At 32.8% G+C, this 22409-nt stretch overlaps 1 protein-coding gene across 2 annotated transcripts in view; it reads right to left on the bottom strand.

The window, feature by feature from the left end:
- Positions 1 to 22409, bottom strand: part of SATB2 (SATB homeobox 2) — a 156167-nt gene that overhangs the window by 65915 nt on the left and 67843 nt on the right. For both annotated transcript variants that reach the window (XM_026667940.2, XM_087949522.1), the window contains exons 6-7: positions 18079 to 18181; positions 11921 to 12393 (exon numbers count right to left, since the gene is read on the bottom strand). In XM_026667940.2, coding sequence (XP_026523725.1) covers positions 11921 to 12393; positions 18079 to 18181 — 576 coding nt within the window. The remainder of the gene's footprint in view (positions 1 to 11920; positions 12394 to 18078; positions 18182 to 22409) is intronic.

The following is a 22409-nucleotide window of genomic DNA, read 5'->3' as shown; positions in this document are numbered from 1 at the left end:
TTTGAGTTATGATCAAAATGGAGACTGAAATTTCCATTGCTAAGCGATACCATCATAAAACATAACAGCATGTGACAGGATCATTTAGTGATGCAGCACTCCCCACTGCCCTATTAACCGAACCAACAATAATAATTAATTAAGCAAGTATCCTTTCCAAGCCAAGCTACCCGGTCTTGGTCTCTTCCAGGTCCAAGCCTTAGCAAGGTAAGAGACTGCTTCTAACTTCCCCTACTCACAGCACAAATTTATTTTGACACTGTGGCCTAGGAGTTGCTTTTCACCTTTTTTTCTACACAAAGGGGCTTTTGGTGCTGTGGTCCTGGGATGGTTTTTGTGAGGGGCAAGTAGTGTGTGAAGCTCAGCCCCAGTTTAGCCCATGGAGGATCCAAAAGTATAGAACCACTTTCCTTATGAATTATTAAATGAAGCTGAAATACCAGTGGAAAACTAATGAAGATGGTCATAATCTTCTTGGAGCCAAATACTACTCTAAACCTATGGAAAACAGTTCAGTCTTACCGATAGAGTTATATAAAACCTCACTTTTGAAGCAATCTGAGCAGAATGGTTATATGCACATACATGCCTCAATGTGTTAAGCTATCACGAGAACAGCACTTCAAATATCAGGCTCAGAGGTGTCCTATGCAACCCTTTATATTTAAAGAATACAAAAAATGAGAAAAAACTTGCAGCACACCACTGAAAATGGTAAAAAGTAGATGGCAATGAAATGTGAAGAGTCTGTTCATGAGAAAATACCTCAGGGTGGAAATCTATTACAATACAGTTCTGAATAGACTGCTCTGACAGACTGTGCTGATAATAGATGACAGAGTGATAACAAAGTCAATAAAACAAAGTATCACGAGAGCCCTCATTTATATTCATATAGCTCTGAGTTGGTATACACAAAAATGAACCAACAATCAGCATTATGAAATAAAAATAAAAATAAAGTGATAATAAATAATCTGTTCATCTTTTTTTCACCTGCAACAAATTAGACTTTCAATATGCAAAGCATCTTCTTCAAGAAAAACAAATGATCATGATTTCATTTAATTGTAATTTAATGAGGCATGATTTATTCTTAAAGTGATATATACCAGGTGCGTGGCAAAGAAACCAGTCCAGCCAGACAAACTGTAGCATTGCTGTTTTTAGGAAATGCCTGAAGTTAGCTAGAGATTGTGTTCATTTCTGTAATATTTATTTTGCTAAAGGGTAGAAAAAGAGAATGGAAACCCACATTTGCTTTAGAATCCCATTGGATACACACATATTTATCACATTTTTAAAAACTGGATATCCATGATGATAATCTATGAATTTTAGAGCTCCAATTACGGATGCTGTAATTATATCTAAGACTACAGTATCATAATTCATGGAAGTTAAGCATTCACAACTGGGCATTAGTGCATAGCCTGAAATTCTGGGGTAAAGAAGATCTATACCTATAAATAATTTTTTACTAATCAAGTATTTATCTTTGCTCACTGAGAAAAAAATAATTTACATTTGTAAATTGGTTGTGTAAATAGGAATCATTTTCCAACTTCAACAACATTTCAAAGAAGACTTTTACAAGATGATTGTAAAACCAAAGAGAAAAGGTGTGCTACTTAATACAGAATGTGATTGTAAATAAAACAGTTAACACTAGGTATCTCATGAATCAAGTTATCCTTGAGAGTTCTATTAACTACTGGGTTTTTTTCTGAAATCATACCCCAGTTAAAAATAGGAGGCAATCTGTGCAAATTTGGTACTGGTAAAGTACTGAAGTTTACAGGTGATATAACAGTCATTGGTCTCATTCAAGATGGTGAAGAGTCTGCATACAGATGAGAAGTTGAATAACCGACCTTGTGGTGCAGCCAGAACAATCTGAAGCTGAACTCACTTAAAACTGTAGAGATGAAAGTAGGTTTTAGAGGAGCCCTCCTATTCTACCACTCCTTACTATATTAGACAACACAGGATCAACAGTAGAGTCCTTTGAGTTTTGGAGTTCTATAATCTCCCAGGATTTGAAATAGACTCCTAACATTAGAACCATCATTAAAAAGGGACAACAAACAAACAAACAACCCTTCCTGCGTCAACTCAGGAAATTCAGACTGCCCCAAGAGCTGTTGATACAGTTTTACAAAGGAATTGTTGAGTCTATCATTTGTACTTCTAGAACTGTCTGGTTTGGTACAACAACAAAACAAGACAGGTACAAACTTCAACAGATAGTTGGGACTGCACAAAAAACTATTGCAACCAGCCTGCTTTCCTTTAAGGACCAGGTCAGAAAGAAGGCTGAAAAAATATCTATAGACCCCTCACATCCCAGACATAAATAGTTTCAATTTCTCCCCTCAGCACACATCTACAGGGCATTGCATGCCAAAACAACTAAACACAGAGATAGTTTTTTTTCTCAAGCCATCACTCTACTGAACCCCTAATTCCCACAGTACTGTCTTTTGTCAAAGTATAGTTACCCATGTATTATGGCTATGTTGTTATTATTTTTCTCATCTGTTCCACTACCTTCTCTTACTGGTATCATTATTATTATTATTATTATTATTATTATTATTATTATTATTATTATTATTATTATTATTATTATTATTATTAATTGTTAATTATTAATACTTTGTCATTTTGCATTTACAATGAGAGCTTATGCACCCGAGACAAATTCCTTGTGTGTCTAATCACACTTGACCAAATAAAGTATTTTTATTCTATTCTATTCTATTCTATTCTATTGTTAGGTTTTTTTAAAAAAAAATACATGTAGCCTTAAAAATATCTGCAGCCTGGAATTCCTAATGAGTGCATTTTATAGATGAGTTATTATTTGTTATTAATAACAAACACTCCAGATTATTATTTATGATTTAGTATGAAAACACAGATAAATGTTACAGTAATAATTTTGGCAGTCAGTAGAACAAACTGTGAAATTTGTTTTGGTTTTATTTCACTATGTGAATACAATATCTAAGGAGTCACAATCATATGTATAAAGCCAACAAGACACATCAGCTTCTGCAATTGAGTGCCCTCAGATATTTCAGGACAACATGCTAGATGGGAAGTTTTAAGCTATATATTTCCCATAAATCTGAAGGGCAATGACTTTGGAATTTTACAAACAGGCAATAAAAATTTGTATAATTGCTCTTAACATGCAAGGTCACTCTTTAAACATATCAGGACTATGCAATATAATGTTTCCCATTATACAAAGAAGAATATAGAATGTATCTTAAGAGACCTTCCTTCCTAATTAATGTAAAACTTACAAGCAGGAAATACTTTTTACTGAAAACATTAACCAGGGGTGTCAAACTCATGTCGTCATGGTGGTGTCACATGACGTATCGGGACTTTTTCCCCCTTCATTAAATCAGGCAGGGGCAGGGCCAGCACAAGATGCATCCAGCCCATGGGCTGAGAGTTTGACACCCCTGCATTATACTTTAGAATAAAATTATCTTTTAAATTCCAGTATATTGGGAGTTAATACTAAAAAAACAAAAATACTACCTTAGTTATTTTAGTTTTCTGTGCTTCTTAGTTCCCAACATACATTGTGATATTTTATAGGGATTTAAAATATTTCAACATGTTGAATACAATAAAGATGTTATTATATTATGCAGTGTTATTTTTTACAACAGAAATAGTAAGGCTGCAATTCTGTATACATCTCCCTGGGAGAACATTCCAATAAAGTAAGCAGAGATTACTGCATAAATATGCATAAAACTGCAATATTAATAATGGTTTCTGATCTTCTATAAACAGATTTGTAACTTTTATGAAATTATTCTGGGTGCACATGTGTATGCCTATAGTTTAGATAATTATATTTCATAACATGCCATTTCAATGCGGATTATTTTTAATTTTAATTATCATATATTGGTATGAGATAGAACCTAAAAACTAATTTAACTAATGCTTAACATATGTATGTCTCGTGAGATACCTGCTTAGGCTTGGAATGGCAGTATTCAAGCTAATTTAAATAAAATGTATATAATGTGTAATTATAAAAATTCAATTTTTAATATTAAAATGAAATGTTTTAGTCCTCAAAGAAAATGCTGCTATTACATTAGCTTAATAAACTCTCTTTATTAGGCTGTTAATGTTTAGGAAAGACAATAAGGGCTTGTATGACAGAGGGGAATTATGAAGGAAATGCAAGATTAAACCACAACTCCAATCACTACACTATGTTTAATTCATCTCTGGTGGGCTTTCTGAAGAACACCAGAAAAGAACATACAGACTCTATCTAGAAATTATGCTAAGCTTTGGTTAATCTTAATCAATCTACCCATGTTTTATTGTTTTAGAATATACTATAGTTTATTGTGATGGAAACAAGTCTAGATTTCCTTAGACTTATTTGTTTATTTGCTGATTTAAAGAATTATAAGCTGCCCCACTTGCAAATTGTGTATACAGCAGACATATGATTATATTTAATTCTACCAACAGATGACCCTTATTTATTTATTTATTTATTTGATTTGTCAATCGCTTACAAGATAATAGATATAAGTATAAACATGAGTAAGAATACAGGAAATAGGTACGAATAAATGGGGACAATAGGACAGGGACGGTTGGCACGATGGTGCACTTATGCACGCCCCTTACAGACCTCTTAGGAATGGGGTGAGATCAATAGTGGTTAGTTTGAGGTTAAAGGAGTGGGGTTAGAGGATGTAACAACAGAGTCAGGTAGTGCATTCCAGGTATTGACCACTCTGTTGCTGAAGTCGTACTTTCTGCAATCAAGTTTGAAGCGGTTTACATTGAGTTTGTATCTGTTGTGTGCTCTTGTATTGTTGTGGTTGAAGCTGAAATACATTTAAGGAACCTATATCCTCTAGAACCTTTTTTTTTATAAATCATTTTTATTACATTTTTCAAAAATACAAATCTCAGCCATGTTTATGACAACGTTTTGGCATCGACAAACACATATATCTTTTGAAAATGCAATCTTCCCTCCTCCAACATAACCATAAAATGAAAGCACCGCCTCCTATTTTTTATAAAGGGTTGTAAAAATCCTTAGTATTGCAAGAATATTGCCTTGTGTGCCAATCTGATCTGAAAACCTGATAACTGGGACTGGGAGCTATATTGGATAGTGGTGAACAAAGTTGGCTTCTGGTTAATGGCTGTTTTTCTGGCAAGCCTTGTTTAATATGGCAGTCATGCTATGAAAGCATCTGCAACTTTCTCTTTCTCTCCATATTCCAAATGTATTCACCATTTCAAAAAAAGTCCCTGCACTTGTTTAGAATTTTAACTTCAATTATTTTCACCCCCAATGCTATTAATTTTCATCCCCTATAATCTTCTGTCTTATTTAAGCATATTACTTCATACTGCTTTGTAAAAAGTGAAAATCCAGGAGAAATGCCTCATTTTCCCCTACTGATATTTTGTGATGGATAAAAGTCAGAGTCTACAAATCCAAGATTTTAATCAGATTCATTCATCTCAGCTTATAAAATCTAAGTGTAAATCCTCCAGAAACTTTAGAATGCCAAAGATTTCTACAGTAACAAAATATGGAAATGGGCAGGAGTATAATTTGTAACATTTACATTCACACATACATATACATACTAATAGAAGTAAGCATAACTTTTTTTAAAAAATGATAAATAAATCTCACAAAGCTGCTGCCTACAGATAAACAGAAGGAAGCCCTATGTATGTTTCCTTAAGCTCCAGTACAAAAGGTGGGATATAAATCTAATGAATAAATGAAACTTGCCTGAAACAATATAAACAAATGAGATCAAATCTCATTATCCATTTCAGATCATTATTTATCTGAATTGTTCGTACTTCATCTTTCTAGCAAGTTATTGTTGAGGCTCTATTCTACAGTAAATTTTTTGAAATATTTCAAATTGCAATTTTCCAAACACCAAACATAGAATATGCAACAATGTTGCTAAAATATTGCAGATTATTACTTGATGCTACAATAAGGCAGCTTTGTAATATAAATATGTACAAGTAGTCCTCAACTTAAGACCACAATTGACCCTGAAATTTCTGTTGTTAAGTGAGACATTTATTAAGTGAGTTTTGCCCCATTTTAAAACCTTTCAGATAACAGATAACAGATAATCAGAGTTGGAAGGGACCTTGTAGGTCATCTAGTCCAACCCTCCGCCCAAGCGGGAGACCCTACACCATTTCTGACAAATGGCAGTCCAATCTCTTCTTGAAGGTCTCAAGTGATGGTGTTCCCACAACTTCCGAGGACAAGCTGTTCCATTGGTTGATTGTTCTCACTGTCAGAAAGTTTCTCCTTATTTCCAGGTTAAATCTCTCCTTGTTCAGTTTCCATCCATTATTCCTTGTCTGGCCTTCGGGTGCTTTAGAAAATAGTTTGGCCCCTTCCTCTCTGTGGCAGCCCCTCAAATATTGGAAGACTGCTATCATGTCTCCCCTGGTCCTTCTCTTTACTAGACTAGCCAAACCCAGTTCCTGTAACCGTTCTTCATATGTTTCTTGCCACAGTTAAGTGAATCACTGCAGTTCATAAGTTAGTAACCCAGTTATTAAGTGAATCTAGCTTTCCTGTTGACTTTGCTTGTCAGAAGATCGCAAAAGGTGATCACATGACCTTGGTACACAGCAAGTCAAAAATCTGAACCAATTGCCAAGCATCTGAATTTTGATCACATAATCATGGGGATCCTGCAAAGATTGTAACTCTGAAAAATGGTCATAAGTCACATTTTTCAATACCATTGTAACTTTGAACCATCACTAATTGAACTGTTGTAAGTCAAGGACTACTAGTATAATAGAAAAGCTAATTTAAAAAGAAAAAGCATTGGGCCTTCAGCAAGTATCAAATATTCTTGGAAAAGGAATTCCAGACACAATGTCATGACAGCAAAGATCCTTTCTCCACCACTTAGATTCCAAGGAAAATAAGTAGTCCTCTCCAATGCAGCTACAGTTAAGATACCAAGAAACTGGCTATCTTTCACTTCAATTTGCCTAATATAAAATTGTGAAAAGAACAATGGACAAAAGAATATCTGATATTCCTAGTGTAGACCAAATATATTAGGTACCCCAATATACTGTAGATGTGCATCTTCTATTTGTTCTATAGGGAGCCTACTTTGGATAAAAGTTTCTTCAACACATTTAGGTAACTTTGGTATTTTTTCAGTTTGTGAGTAGAGGTAGACCTCAACTTACAACCACAACTGAGACCAACATTTCTAAGCAAAATGATTAAGTGACTTGTGCCCCCTTCTATGACCTTTTTGCCACAGTTGTTAAATGAATTATTGCAATTGTTAAGAGAATCAAGCAGTTGTTAAGTGAATCTTATTTCCCTCATTGACTTTGTTGAAAGCCAACTGAGAAGTTTACAGTGGTCATATGACCCAGGACAGTGCAACTGTCTTAAATACATGCCAGTTGCCAAGCACTTGAATTTTGATCTTGTGACCATAAGGATGCTGCAAGGGTCATACGTGTGGGGAAAAAAATCAGTGACATTGTAACTTTGAACAATCACTAAATGAATGGTTGTAACTCAAGGATTACATGTAAGGTGTTCATTGGATTTTTTTAAAAATCAGAAAATGATTAATGTAGTTAACCAGTGTCATAATACAAATTTTATGAATCTATATTAATGGTTAATCTACAACACAGAACATACTGTATAAATAAATACTAAATAATATGAACTAAATACTAGTCCATAATTATAATTAGTGATTAATAAAAATACTTAAGAAGACTTTCTTTAAAAAAAAAATCATGAACACAAAAAATTATATTCTGAATGAAAAACTGAATGAGAACTGAATGTTTATTAGTTAGCAACATAAGCAGCATGAATATGAAATCAAATTTGCTCCTTACTTTGCATCCTTTTCTCTATATGCTAATATTCATGAGTCTGGTGACTAAACGTCCTTTTTCTTTTTACACCTTCCCTGCAATTGTGTAACTTCAAATATCTGTATCTCTCCCGATGTTTTACCAGGCTCCCCAGCTGAATGTGCCAAACCATTCTTCATTGTTAACTATCATCTTGGCATGCAACCCCAATCTAATACAATATCTACTGCTATATTTCTGCAATATACTTCAATATATACTTCAAGGATACTTCCAGACAGGAAACCCTAGTATTACCAGAGAAAAGGCACCTTGTAGCCATTCGGTCTTTTCTCTTTATCAGATTTTCCCAAATTTAAAAATAAATAGGGGAAAAATGGTTGAATGGCTATGTTCTTAGAATTGTTTAACTGGATTGTAAGGAAGATTAAAAGATAATTTAAGAATGGGGGTTGTGTGAGGTTAAACTAGGCTCCCCTTAATCAACCATGCTATAAGATAAAATAATTAACTACTGTCAGCACAGAAACAAACTTGAAAATGAAACCCAAAATCAATCAATCTAGAAATTTTCTCTTTCTGTTCTTTTCACTTTCCCCCACTTCCCTTTAGTATATGAGGGACAGGATACAAAATAGAGGATGAAACCTTTCTTTAAAGTCAGTACTTCCCAAACTTTTTCCTCCATTACCCAAAAATATTTATTTAGAAAGTCTTTTTTACTGCTTACTGAGTCTTATTTAAATGTCCCTTTTATGATTGGGTAATGAGTACCTGTATCATTACAGAAAGAAAAAAGAACATTTTTATCTATTTTGGGTTAATTTTGGGAAACACTTTTTGAAGTAGTGCCAGATCATTGCCATTTTTCAAAACAAAACAACAGGAAGAGATAGTGTCAAACACAGTCACTTCCTGTTTAACTAGTGTATCCCAAATAGTAGGACACTGGTAGAGAGTATGCCCTTATACTTGGATATTAATAGAATGTATCAGCTATATTGTTCAAGCATAGCCAACGGGTTCTTTGAATCCCAGTTGTATTCCAAATTGGCTTTATTTTACAAAATCACAATGCTTATTATTTGTAATATATTTTGAAAGAGGGAATACTGTTGGATTCTTTGAATGCTTTGGATCCTTTCCATTATTTATTATAAAAATTCAGATTTTTATTTAGACATATATTTCTTTTTTCTCTCTTCCTCTCTTCCATAACTTGCTGGGATAACATTCCCCAAGTTTTTGTAAACTGTATCTCTGAAATATAATTTCAGAAAGAGGTATTACTTAATCATTAGCTACAATAATTTTTGAAAAGAACATTTTCTTTTACAGGATTCGTTACACCCACAATAACATATTGGTTCTATGATTCCACACTAAAAATATTGTATATGAGGCCTAAGCTTCTGTGGCAAAGACAAAAAATGTTCCAAATAGCTGTAGTTCAGTCACTTATCAAGGAAAAGAGCTCTTTAAATAAAATATTAAAGAACAACAGCTGTATGTTGAAAAAATATGTTTATACAGATTTAGAAGCTAAAACATATAAAGATTTATTTAATGACAGTATTATAAGATCTACAAATGTAACTGCTTATCTTTTGGATCAACTTCAAAATATGCTATTGTATACATTTTGTCTACATTTATTATATTTGGCTTTATAGAGAGTGAAATAGAACAATATCTATATACACACATAGAAGCATGATCCAAGAGGATGAAATACTTTTTCAAATTAAAAACAACATAAAAAATAAAGGCATATACTCATGTATTCTGCTGTAACTTTTACTGATACTTTCAAGGTCAGCTTGAAAAACATAATCATGTTGATTAAAAGGGACATTTGTTTTACTAGATACAGACATCTTATCATTCTGGTAGCAGAAATGAAGTATTGAAAATATGCTGTTAGTTTATTTAATTGCCATACATATGAAATTTCCAATGTGGCAGTGCCCCAAAAATTCATTAAGTGAATTGTAGTACAAGTTGAAATTTCTACCTTTGCTTTACTACTCTAGTCTTATAATGGTCTGAGCTTCAAGAAAGAAATTATGGTGCACTATTTTGTAAAGCTGAATTTCACATTCAAACTTATATTGTGTACCATTAATGCCCAAAGTATTTAAAATCTATATATCAGAACAGAACTATGCATTTTATGAACAAACCTAAACAATCTTCCCACATTCTTTCCTTGGAAAAATGTTGAAAGGAGAAATGAAATGAAAGTACATCAAACTGTTTTCACATAAACACTTAATCATTTCCTGTTTGACAACTGCTCCACACTGGTCTCCTTGTTTCCCTCTCATGTTCAGACAATACTTCCTAGCTTCTACCATTATCAAACAAAAGGTACTTTAGAATTCTTTAACATTCCTCTTTACAAATTTTTTGACGAAAGAAAAAAATGAAGGGGAAAATGCAGGAAGACTACAAAAAGAAGACAGTGATATCTACCCCCCACCCCACCCCCAATAAGCTCCTGGTTATAGTCAGGGCAGTGGTAGAATAACAGCTTCATTTGAAAAAATACATAATTCCATGCACATTTAAATTATTGCATCCATATACTTGAAAATCTAGGAGATAAAAAGAAAGCAATCTTACCAGAGTTACTTTTCTTAGCAAAGCAGCTATTACATATTAATATATTATGTATAATTTGCTCACAGGACTCAAAATATTTCATATTACTATTACATTATTATATATACTGCTTTCCTCGCAATGGGCAATAATAATAAAGCAATTGTATAATAATTACGGAAAACATTCAATCATGACAAAACATGAAATAATAAGTTCACAAGGCCAAATTAAGTTCCAAAATCAGTGAACTGAGAAACTCATGATACTAAAATGAGAGGATTTCAGCCATTTAACTTTTTTTCTAATTTTCAGGTTCTATGGAATTAATTCATGAATGCGCGTATGGGTATTATGGTGCTTATATGCACCATAATGATAATACCATCTGAAAACTAACAAATATGATTCTCATTATTGTCTATGTAGCAAACAACGTTACTGGCTGCCCAAAATGCTTCATAATTAAAAAGGTACTGCTGAGAAAGTAATCACAAAAAATTTATAGTTCATGCATTCTTGCGATATTGTTTTAAAAAACCAAAGTTAAATATGCTTCTGTGCATAGTCAGAACTAAAAGTAGTAGAAGTAAATTACAGGATGTAATTTTCCTGCTTGTTTGTTTACTTCCACCTTAAATATACTCATGCAGCCTACTTTTCATCAAGCAGAAAAAAGGAGACATTTTGTCTTTAAAGCAAAAGTTGATTTTGAACTTTAATGGACCAGAGGAAAAAGTATTAGGAATTATTAAATCTAACCAACATAATGTGATGAATAATAATCTAGTTTGAATTTTAGGAAATAAATAGCCATAATGTTTTTCTTAAAATTTATTCATTTGGCAGGAAACTATTACAAAATTAATAGATCAATAAATTTCAAATGACAAAAAAATCAACTGTATACCCTAAGTAGATAATGATAAGGTCACCACAGTCTGATTCTCTAGTTGTATTAAGAATTTAACAGATTAAGTTCAAAAAGTATTTCTGGGATCATTGTTTTTCTATCAGTTTCTAAAGGAAGATGAAAGAAAGAAATCTAAGCAATCTCTTCCATCTTTCCTCAATCATTTGGATCCAGTTTCTATAGCATAAAAATACACGTTTTATTTTAGGATAAGAAGGCACTATATCATAGTCTTGTGAAATGTTCGACAATAGTTGGGGTTTTTAATGCATTGTTCCAATTTTGCAAAGTGGAGTGAGGAAATGGAATAAAATTGCTGAGAAGTGTCCTCTTCCTTTACTTTCCATTTGTTTCATTTCATTTAAAGTGAAAAACCTGATGAGAGAGATTGTCTTTTTGAGGTTCTTTTTAAAGAGCCTTTTTTAACAGAATAATGGAATAAAATGCTTCAGTTAAATAAATAAAATATGATACCTGTGTGCGATTGAAAGCCACTCTTGCAAAGACCGCCTGGGAGACACTGGCCCTTTTCAGCTCATCCCTGACTTGCTGGTAGATATCTGGAGATACTTCCACTGATGAATTTGTTGGTTCTGGTTTGATTGTTCTAGGGATAGGTGGATGATTTAGAAACTGTTGGTTAATTGCCTGTGGATGCTGATGAGCCAAGAGCCGACTTACTGCAATCTGTTGGTTTATCAAATGGGCCATTGCTATTTGCTGCCTTACAAGCTGTGGGCTGAGTTGAGGTGTAAGAAGACCAGGGCTCATGATTGGTTGTAACGTTGGCACTTGGTTTCTGATTGGAGTACTGTGATGAATTTGACCATGAGGAGATTGTTCATTTGTTTTGCCCAAAGTTGCCAGCTGGTTGATATTCGGTAAGTGCATGGGACGTTGACCAAGAACACAATATTCTGACAGGTTGTCTCTTTCAACTCGTTCCACTGTTAAAATAAATAATAAATATATACCTTCATCTTAATTTGAAATGATATCAAGGATTGCAAGTGAAAAGATATAGAGTTGCATTAAGTTGTTTTCACTTTAGTGCCAACTCTATAGTGGTACAGTATTCTACACTAAATTAAACTAATAATGTTTATCCTTTGTAAATCTGACATGTAGTAAGGGTTACATGAATTTCAAGAATCCAAGTCCATTACATTGGGTCAGCCTCCAAACCAAGCATCAAACAATTGTGCTAATATTTTATTGTTGCACTGGTAAACTCAAAGATTAAGTCCCCAAATATTTACATTCAATTAGGATTTATTTTATTTATGATGGTGGATTTGAAGTTGGGTTTACTCAATTTTACTCTAATATTTTAACTACTGACACATTGCTTATAAATCTTCAATACTTTCTGAATTTCATTGTGCAGAAACAATCAAAATATTATATTGTATAATTTACATGTCCATTTGCATACGCAAAGACCTTTAGTTCTTCCATTCCATAAACTTACATTGTGTGTTTATGTGTGTGCGTGTGTGTGTAACTATATGCAGAAAAAAGAACGTGGCTGATACTGTCTTGCCTTTTTATTTGTTGTTGTTTATAATATCATCAATTCCCATACCATGTCTTTGTAAACACTTGAAACACTTGAAATCACTTGTATTCTTTCTCCCATGACATATGTGAAGCCAAATCACTGCTGTGTAAACACTATGTCTCTTCAGCAGACCCACAGGGTCAAATTCATATCCCCCAAATGAGTTATGGGATATACGCCCTTTCTTTTTTAGAACTTCAATGCACATTCACTACTTCAGTGTATATTCAACTACTATTTTTAACTGTAAGCCACTCAGAGCATTAAAGAGTCATTAAAGGGAGATTTGAATCAAATAAAAAATAAACAAATATTGTAAGAGACTTTCTTAAATAACCCTTTGTTAGCATATACCATTCAAGTAATTATGTAAATCTTCAATGAATTGTAGATACCCAGTTTTGAAATATTTATCTTATCAATACAATGCGACAGAATATTTTAAATACTTTGGCTTCTTTCAACAGCAAATTCAAGAAGCAAACATTTGCATCTATTTATAAATCTTAACCAATTTAAACTTTTCATTTATTGTTTTGCTTTATTTTATTTCATTTTCGCTTTGCATAGCCTGGTCAACTCAAAACGGGGTATAACAGGACAAAATCATAAATTTTGGTTCTTCTTGCCTTCTCCACCACCAATATATTCTTATTTTTAAAAAATAAAAAGTACCTATTCAAGTGATAGTGGAAGCAACTATACCTAAAGGTTTGAAAAATTCTAAATAAATGTGAAATTGTTTTTGCCAAGCTTCTATACAGACTCAAATCTATATAATCCTATAAGAATAATATTAATATTGTCGTTGCTAAACAATGCAGAATAGCAGTACCAGGAAAAGCATATATACTATATGCTTTACCTGGTACTATAGCTAGTTTTCATCACATTTGGGAAAAACAAAATTACAATACCATTACAAGCCTCTAGAAGGCAATAGATAAAGATACACAGTATAAATTATTTTATTTATTATTAAATTTATATGCCGCCCCTCTCATTGTCAAGCAACTCTCTAATTACCAGTCTTGACTTCCTAGAACTATTCTAGAGCATGGGAGGTGCTTTTCATGTGGGTAATTCATTTAAAAACTGTGATTATCTTAATTACTTATTTCTTTTCATCAAAATTCACTTAACCCAATTTTGAGCAAAGACGTAATTTCAGAAATCTCATTTCCAGTCAACACTTAACTTCATGTTTACCCCAACCAACTATCAGTGTTATTTACTGTCTGGTCTCTGACCAGGAAAACTGTATTTGCTCATCTGTGATTTATGTGTCCAAAAGGGAAGTTCCACTATAGTATTTGGCAGGCATGAAATGCTTCCTAAAATGAATTCCTGCAAATCTGTTGAAAATCTATTTTCAAAATAGTACATATCACTCAACTAATTCTCCAGTAAATCTTATTACCTAGAACTCATATGAAGATTGCTATAACTTCTATACAACTTCATTAATATGAAATCATTTAGAAAGTAGTTGTAATTTTTAAGAACACAAGATCAAGTTCTGAATTAGATCAAAGGCTCACCTTCTCCAGAATTCTATTTCAGAAATGGCTAAGCAGATATCTATAAAAAGCTTACAAATGCAATATGAACATAATAGCCACCCACTAATGGGAACTCAAGAATCAGTTTCCATGACAAATAGAGTTGCCTCATAAAGCACTGATCACCAAAAATTCAGGATTACAGTTAGTTTTTAAGCCTATTAATATTGCCGTGGAGAGCCAGTTTGGTGTAGTGGTTAAGACATCAGGCTAGGATCTGGGAGACTTGAGTTCTAGTTCCACCTACCACTAAATTTGCATCTTCTGCAAACCATGGAAGCAAGTTTTATTGCATTGTCTTTTGAAAGAAATATTGGAAGAATTTATTTTCCCTTCTTTCCATACCCCAAAGAGATGTATAGCATAAGCTGCATTTCACAACATTGAATATAGCCTACGGTATAGAACTTTATAAACAGATCAGAATTAGAACTATTACTGTAGGACTATCAGATCTTTACTTCAAAAAACCAGACAACCACTAAATAGGATCAGTGACAGGAAAAGCTCTTTGCTGTAGTGGTCATCTGGCTTTTTACAGCCCATACCACTTAAGTCCTTATTATTATATGCAATGGGTCTCATTTACATAAGCTTTTAAAGTTATAAAACAGATGTTGAAATTTCAGAAGGGGTTGCTTATAGATTTGGGTTATGTGTGGATGATTACAATGAAATATGCTTTACATTATGCCCATAATAAAGATTTGATTTGATATAGCGTCATCCTTCATTGAAAATCTTGTTATATTGTTTTTTCTTCTTTTCTCTTTCATTAGTTTTCTTTTTTACTTTGTTCTTTTTTTACTAAACAAAGGATACTTTTTGTAACCTATAAAAACAGTTATTCCTGTACAGCACCCAAAGTTACTTTCTGTGAGGGGGGCAGCCATGTAATTTGTTTAATAAATAATAAAAATAAATAAATTATAAAAGGCATCAAAGTGATCTGAACTGATAATATATAAACTTTTCATCATCCACACCTAGCCATTTGAGTGCCTGTCAAGTTACTTAAAATACTATTGTGAATATATCTCAGTGACATACTAAATTTGATCAGCTACAAATTAAAATAAAGCAACACTTTTTCTTGAATATTGTGTATTCTATACATAGTAGAAAAAAAATTATGGCATACACCATGCAAGCAATTTACAGAGCACATATTTATGGGTCTGTATTAATTTCACCCCTCAAAGTGCAGTTTCAATTGGTTTATGGTCAGGCGCAAACAACATGCAGAGTTCAAGGTAATTACTTTATTATGCTCTGCCTATAATAAGGAATCACTCCAGTGTCGCAGCCTACTCTTTGGAACAATTAGATAAAGTTCCAATGAAATTGGTAGTGGGGAGGTTGATCCTATCCCTTTTGTGGGTGCACAGTGACTCCAGGCTAATTCTGCACTTGATCCCTCCTCCCTGCCAGGCTGGATGCTTCCCAGCAATTGTAAAATTGATCTATGTTATGAATGAAAACCTACATGAGTAAGATTGCATTCTTAATTTTTTCTATATACACTCCTCTGCCTTGTATATGGTGCAAATTTTACTATTATTCTTACTATGTTTATTATTAATAATTATTGTAATTATAATTATTATTATAAAGTTCTATGAATTGCTAAGATAAATCTTCCTTATAAATGTATAATATAAAATTTCAAATACAAATTATGAAAGGGAAAAGGAGGACAAAACGATAAGAGGATTACAAGGGAGCAAAAATGATATAGTCTATATGATTTTTTTCTAGTATCAGTTTTAATGGACTGCAATCAATTTTCAGAAGCTTGTATGTCAATAGATGTAGATCTCACCAATATAAAATGCAAGTCTGATTGATATAAAGACAAAAGTTGATATGAGCTAAGCATAATAGCAATGTTGAATATGTAATGGATTCCACAACTATAAGCTGTTTATTTCAAGCGCTCTTTGCATATAACTTTTACATCTGTTGCTAATGATATCAAATTATTGATTGTTCAGTTTCTCATATTTGTTTAAACATTAAATATATGTTCTGCAACCTAATGCTTTTTTTCTTTCAGAAAGTTTTTAAATTTTTTTGCTATGCATTAGTCATATTTACTTTGATCTTTCTGTAAGTATAATTATTTTTACTGTTTGTTTAGTTCAACAAAACAGGAGGGGAAAGGATTGACCAAAGAGAACTGTATGTGGCAACTTGTAACAGAATCTCATAGCTTATGTTTAGGAAATCATGGTTTTGATTAAGAAGGAACCAGTTAGTTCCCACTGCTTTATTAAAAGAGACATTAGTGGATAAATCAGAAACACATTTCACAGAGCAGATTATGTTCAACTGAAATGCCAATAAAATGATTCTGAAGCTCTTCATCATTTTCCATTTGCAATATTAAATTAGAATAGCTTTTTTACAATTAGTTTAATGTAACAAAAATTAAGATATATGTGTGCAACAGTGGTTGCTTCAACTGGATTGACCTTGAATGATGTCTGATCTTGCTGACCAAATTCATAGTAATTTAACCCTTATTTTTAAATTCACAGGAATACACTAAAATAGTTTCTGAAATTGAACCTTTCATCTTACTTATAAAGCAAATTCTCATTTATAAATACTATAAATGAGACAATATAAAACAAAATATAACAAAAACTCTTAAAGATGATGATGATGATGATAAAGTTTGGTTCTGTTTATTTTTCAGTAAGTATACCTATTTTTCATTGCTGTTTTCCTCCCATTTGTTGTACCCGAAGAATCAACACTATATGAACTGTGTTAAAGCAGCCTGTGTTTATTTCACACAGGCTGTAACCTTTCATTGCCCCACATGCATACATATACATGCACACACATTTCCAATGAGTTTTAAACTCAAAATGTTCAAAAAGCAGCATCATACAGTTATCCAGAAAACTCTTTGGGCTTAGATCCTTGACCTCCTAATTCAAATCAAGGTCTTATTCTGCTTTTCTAAACTTAACAATTAACTGTACGCTTATTTTAAAAAAATGATGAGAGATGAGAGAAAAAGAAAAGCTTTAAAAATGAATGAAGAGAGGAAGTAGAAAAGCATAATACCATAGAAATACCTGGTGGTTGCAATAGCAATTCTGGGACTCCAGGAAGAGCTTTTTAATGTTTGAAGGTGCTTTTACACCACAGCCAAATGTAGTAAAAATGCTCTCCCTTTTTGTCTTACAAGTAACAATGATCCGTAAACGGCCTTGAAGCTATTTAGTGCCTTTGATTATATTTTCACTGTACATATATAAAAAGCACTTTTGAAATATTCCTTTCTTTACTTTAAGATACAATACTTATAAAAATTGTTGAAGATCATAGAGAAACTGCTTCAACCAAAGTAGATCTTTATATCTGGGAAAATATTGATGACACTCTATATAAACTAGCCGTTGTAAACACCTCTTGATCGTTTTAGAATAACAGATTTCAAGTATTCACGATCTGTTAAAAGATTTGGCATTGAATGATAATTAAAATCAATTTACCTTTAATTTTCTTGTACTTTTTATACCATCTTCCAAATTCCTGGCACTTAGTAGCTGACACATTTGCATAATACGTGCTATTTACAATGGATGATATCATACTCTGAAACAAGAAAAAAGAGAAATAAACAAATTCTAAATAGAAAATAATCAAAATTCTCCCCGCCCCCCCAAAAAATAGTAATATAGTTGAAAATGTATCATTCATTCATTCTTAAGTGACAAAAATAAACATTAAAAATGTATTCACATACAAAAAATATTGTATAGATCCTACAACTAGCTTCATTTTCCTTTTATATAACTGGAGAAATTTGTTTTCCCTATTAATTTTGTGGCAAATCTATATGACTCCCAGTTGTCACTTTAATTTATATTGGGTATTGTCAAAAGAATCTTTATGCTTCAAGTATGTTAGAAGCTGTGTCACATTGGGGAATACAAAGGGTGAGAAGAACCGTGATTTAGGAACCAGATCCTAAAGGTAAGATTAGATACTTTAGCATGTATAATCCAAATAATGGTTTTCAGATGTTTCTATTCTGCTTCCAACTGCAACAAGGACCACACAGCCAGGAATCTAGGAATATTTGTGCTACTTGCTTCAGAACAACAGCTAAGCAAATATAAATAATATTTATAGAAACATGTTTTTAATCTTTTTGTGAAAATTCACATAGGAAATAAATTGCTATACTATTCCAAGCAGAAGAAACTAAAAATATTACATGTCAAATTAAGCAGGTCTACCTTATATTTAACGGTTGTATTTTTATTTTTAACCCCTGAAAATAGACATTAGTGGCCGAATCTTTTTCTATCTAGCACAGACTTTGAATTAAATGTCATAGGATATGCTATGATAAATATAGCTCTTCTTTTTGCTGCTGCATTGCTCTGATTCAGTGTATTTTTTTATTAATTATACTTTTCCTTATTCTTTATGGAGTCTAGTTTCAGAAGGTAATGTGTGAATTTTGGAGTAGGAAAGAGCATGCTCAAAAAGGCTAACAAAACAAGTAGTTTAAAAGATTTAGTATCACATAAATATGCTATGAAAGTTCTGCAAATGCAGAACTGCAAAAAGCATCTGAGGGATGGGAAATCTCCAACTGTTCTTGCTTCTTTGCTTATTGTCATTTTTATTCATTTTTAATTAAATTTCACAAATCAAGAGAAATAACAGTTAGGGGGTTATTTTGATTTGATTATTTATGTGGTATACTCTATATTGTTTCTTAACCTGCATCTCAGGCAGTTTAAGTAATAGAAGAGCATGAAAATAAATGCCTGATTTCTGTTCTCATGTACCATGGTCCTGATTCATAAAATACTGTAAAAATTAAAAAAAGATATTGAGATTTCCAACCACTTCTCATTTATGTACCCTTAGAACAAGTTGAAATGGCACCCTTAAAAAATTTTTTAATGGGTTTTATCCAGTAGGAAATGAACAGGTTGAGCTAGAGGGAGAGGTCAAACACATCATCAGTCTTAAGTCCCTTTATGCCCACAAGAGCAGCTCACCACTGATTCTTATCTATTTGTTTTACCATTAGTGGTTCAGATTCTTGTAAACAGCTTAAGCTTGCAATAAACCTTTATATTCATTTGAACTGCCTGGATTTCTTGATTTTTTGATGCTCAACACAACTGTGAACACTCTCCCTTCAAACCTCAAGAAAAAAAAATCTTTACTCCATCCTGCACATTACCATCTTCCAAGGAGCATTTCTACAGCCATAGAGTGTGATCACAACAATTTAGTTTATTGTTTCTTTAACTCTCTACCCCAAAATGGTATTTGATGGTGTTTAAGATTCCAAAAACACTGTACCATAATTGTTGCACATTTAGCCAGGGAATCAAACCTATCTAGAGTTAAAAGTGAGAAAGACTAAGTCTTTATGCATAGCAGAGGATATAAATGGAAAAATATTCAGTTTATAACTAATGTTTATAACTGGTGGTAAAATGTCCTATATCATTTCTAAACTATGTCAAATTTAAGATTTCCCAGTAATAACATGAGGTAGGTTTTTCTAAAACTGTGACATGTTCACAAACTCACCCAAGCTCGTATAATAAATATAGACATTAGGGGTGGGTGGAATTGTGCCTGCTGACCCATTACTTATGGTACAAACGTTAACAGGATTTGGAAAAAAAGAGAGTGGAAGAGAAGAGTGTGAAAAGATGGAGAAAGAAAGCATAATTACATTCTTTGAAAGGATAGTATGCATTTGATAGAGCAATCAATTCTAAACTCTTATTAGAACTTGTCTAAAGAACATATTGTATTCTATATACCACTTTTTTTTCAGGCACTCATTTTGTACTTTAGCCCTCTGCCCATAAATAAAAGACAATATGGATCAACTGAGAATGTTCAAGGTTTTAAGGATTGTTACGTCTGTCTTAAGCTTCTGCAAACTTAAGACAATGCACCATTTCACCCTTCAGTTCCTCCAAACCACAAATTAACACGAAAAAAACCTTTACATTCAAAATTGCAGCATGGGAGATTGCTGACTCTAGCCACACAGTTACAAGTTGCCAACTCCTAATTAGACCAGGAGTGTGGAACTTAAGTCTTATCCAGGGATTGCTGAACTACAATTCCCAGCAATCCTAAAGGCATGGCCAGTGATGAGAGTTAATAAAAATTGTAGTTCTACAATTTTAAAATTGTAGTTCTAGACAAACATATGTTCTCCATTCCAGACTTAAATTATGGTTTAGAAGATGGGAAAAGCTCTAGCAAAACATAGTGATGTGTAAAAACTTGACTGATCACACTTGCGAGAAATTTCTTTTTTAAAAAAAACTTTCAACTGACAAGCATTTTATCAGTTTCATTTTCATAAATTTCACTCCTGAAAGTTTAAACAAGAATCCTGCTAATTTGCCCATACCTTAGACTGGAAGTCTGCCTACCTTGAGTAAAGTGGAAAAGTGGGCCTTCCTATGAGCAAAACAGTGGTGGGATTCAATTTTTTTTACTACTGGTTCTGTGGGCATAGCTTGGTGGGCGTGGTGTGGCTTGGTGGGCATGGCTTGGTGGGTGTGGCAAGGGAAGGATACTGTAAAATCTCCATTCCCGCCCCACTCCAGGGAGGTTACTGCAAAAGTCCATTCCTTCTCCACCCCACTAACCTGCTTTCCAGCTCTGTTCTCCTGTGCAGGGCAACAAAAGTAGACCCAGCTGATCAGCTGGGACTTGGGAGGCAGAGAATAGATGGGAGCGGGATCAGTCACAGGTGGTATTTGCCGGTTCTCCAAACTACTCAAAATTTCCACTACCGGTTCTCCAGAACTGGTCAGAACCTGGTGAATACCACCTCTGGCCTAAAACAATTATTTTCATTATTTATTGGTAAACTATAATGTTTGACTACAAGGTTAACATTGTCACTATAACTTCATCATAACTATCATTATCTCCCTGATTTCTACACTCAGTTGTTTCCAATCTATTCTCCACTGTCAAGACTTAAATCATTTCAGAGTGTATTTGAAATACAACATAATAACGGTGACATAAATATTTGTTAGTCTATCTTCCTCTTTTCTCAGATATAGCAGGTGATAAATAGTTTTAATAGCAAAATGAGTATAATGGAGTAACCAATCTTTTCATTCCCATTTCCTTGATCTATGACCCAGTAACTACAATCTGATTGACTTCCAAAGTAAAAGGCAAAAAATAGTTTGGTTAATGAAGCTCATAAGGTTTATAAGGCTTATGTTTGCTAATATTATTTTATATTATTTAATTAAACAGTAAAATTTGACTCATCTGCTTTCTATTTTATATGAGTCATTACATGCAATTTAGCCATAGCAAACTAGAAAAAAGTTATCTAACCTTCATGTCTTAATGTTGTTGTAATAATGCTATTTAATCATTGTAATGAAACCTTGATCTTCATGCCTTGTTACTTTACCTATGAATACCTACTTTTAAAAAAAAATTAATGTTCAATACATATAAACAGGTGAGAGTATATGTTTACAAATCTCTCAAATATATATACATTTCTATACAGTATATCAGAAACTGATCCAGATATATTCTGATTATGAACCTATAGTAGCTGAAATTAAAACTTGTATGAAGGCTGGAAGTGGAATAAATGTTATGAATTCTAAAACATACCTAAATAATTTTCAAGCCAAGCAAATAAAATTACAATTTTCTCCAAAATGTAGAAAAACTATTAAAAAGTCACTTGACATAGGAAAGAAATATATCTAGAATATCATAACAGTAATTTATAGAGTGCTTAGCTTAAAAGATATATTTCATAATATCATTCTTCAGAAAAACC

Source organism: Notechis scutatus, chromosome 1 (genome assembly GCF_049901735.1).
Source record: "Notechis scutatus isolate UNSWTSFEM ecotype Mainland chromosome 1, rNotScu1.2, whole genome shotgun sequence".
In the NCBI taxonomy this organism is placed as follows: Eukaryota; Metazoa; Chordata; class Lepidosauria; order Squamata; family Elapidae; genus Notechis; species Notechis scutatus.
The sequence above is the reverse complement of the archived record's forward strand: the minus strand, read 5'-3'. Positions and strand labels throughout refer to the sequence as shown.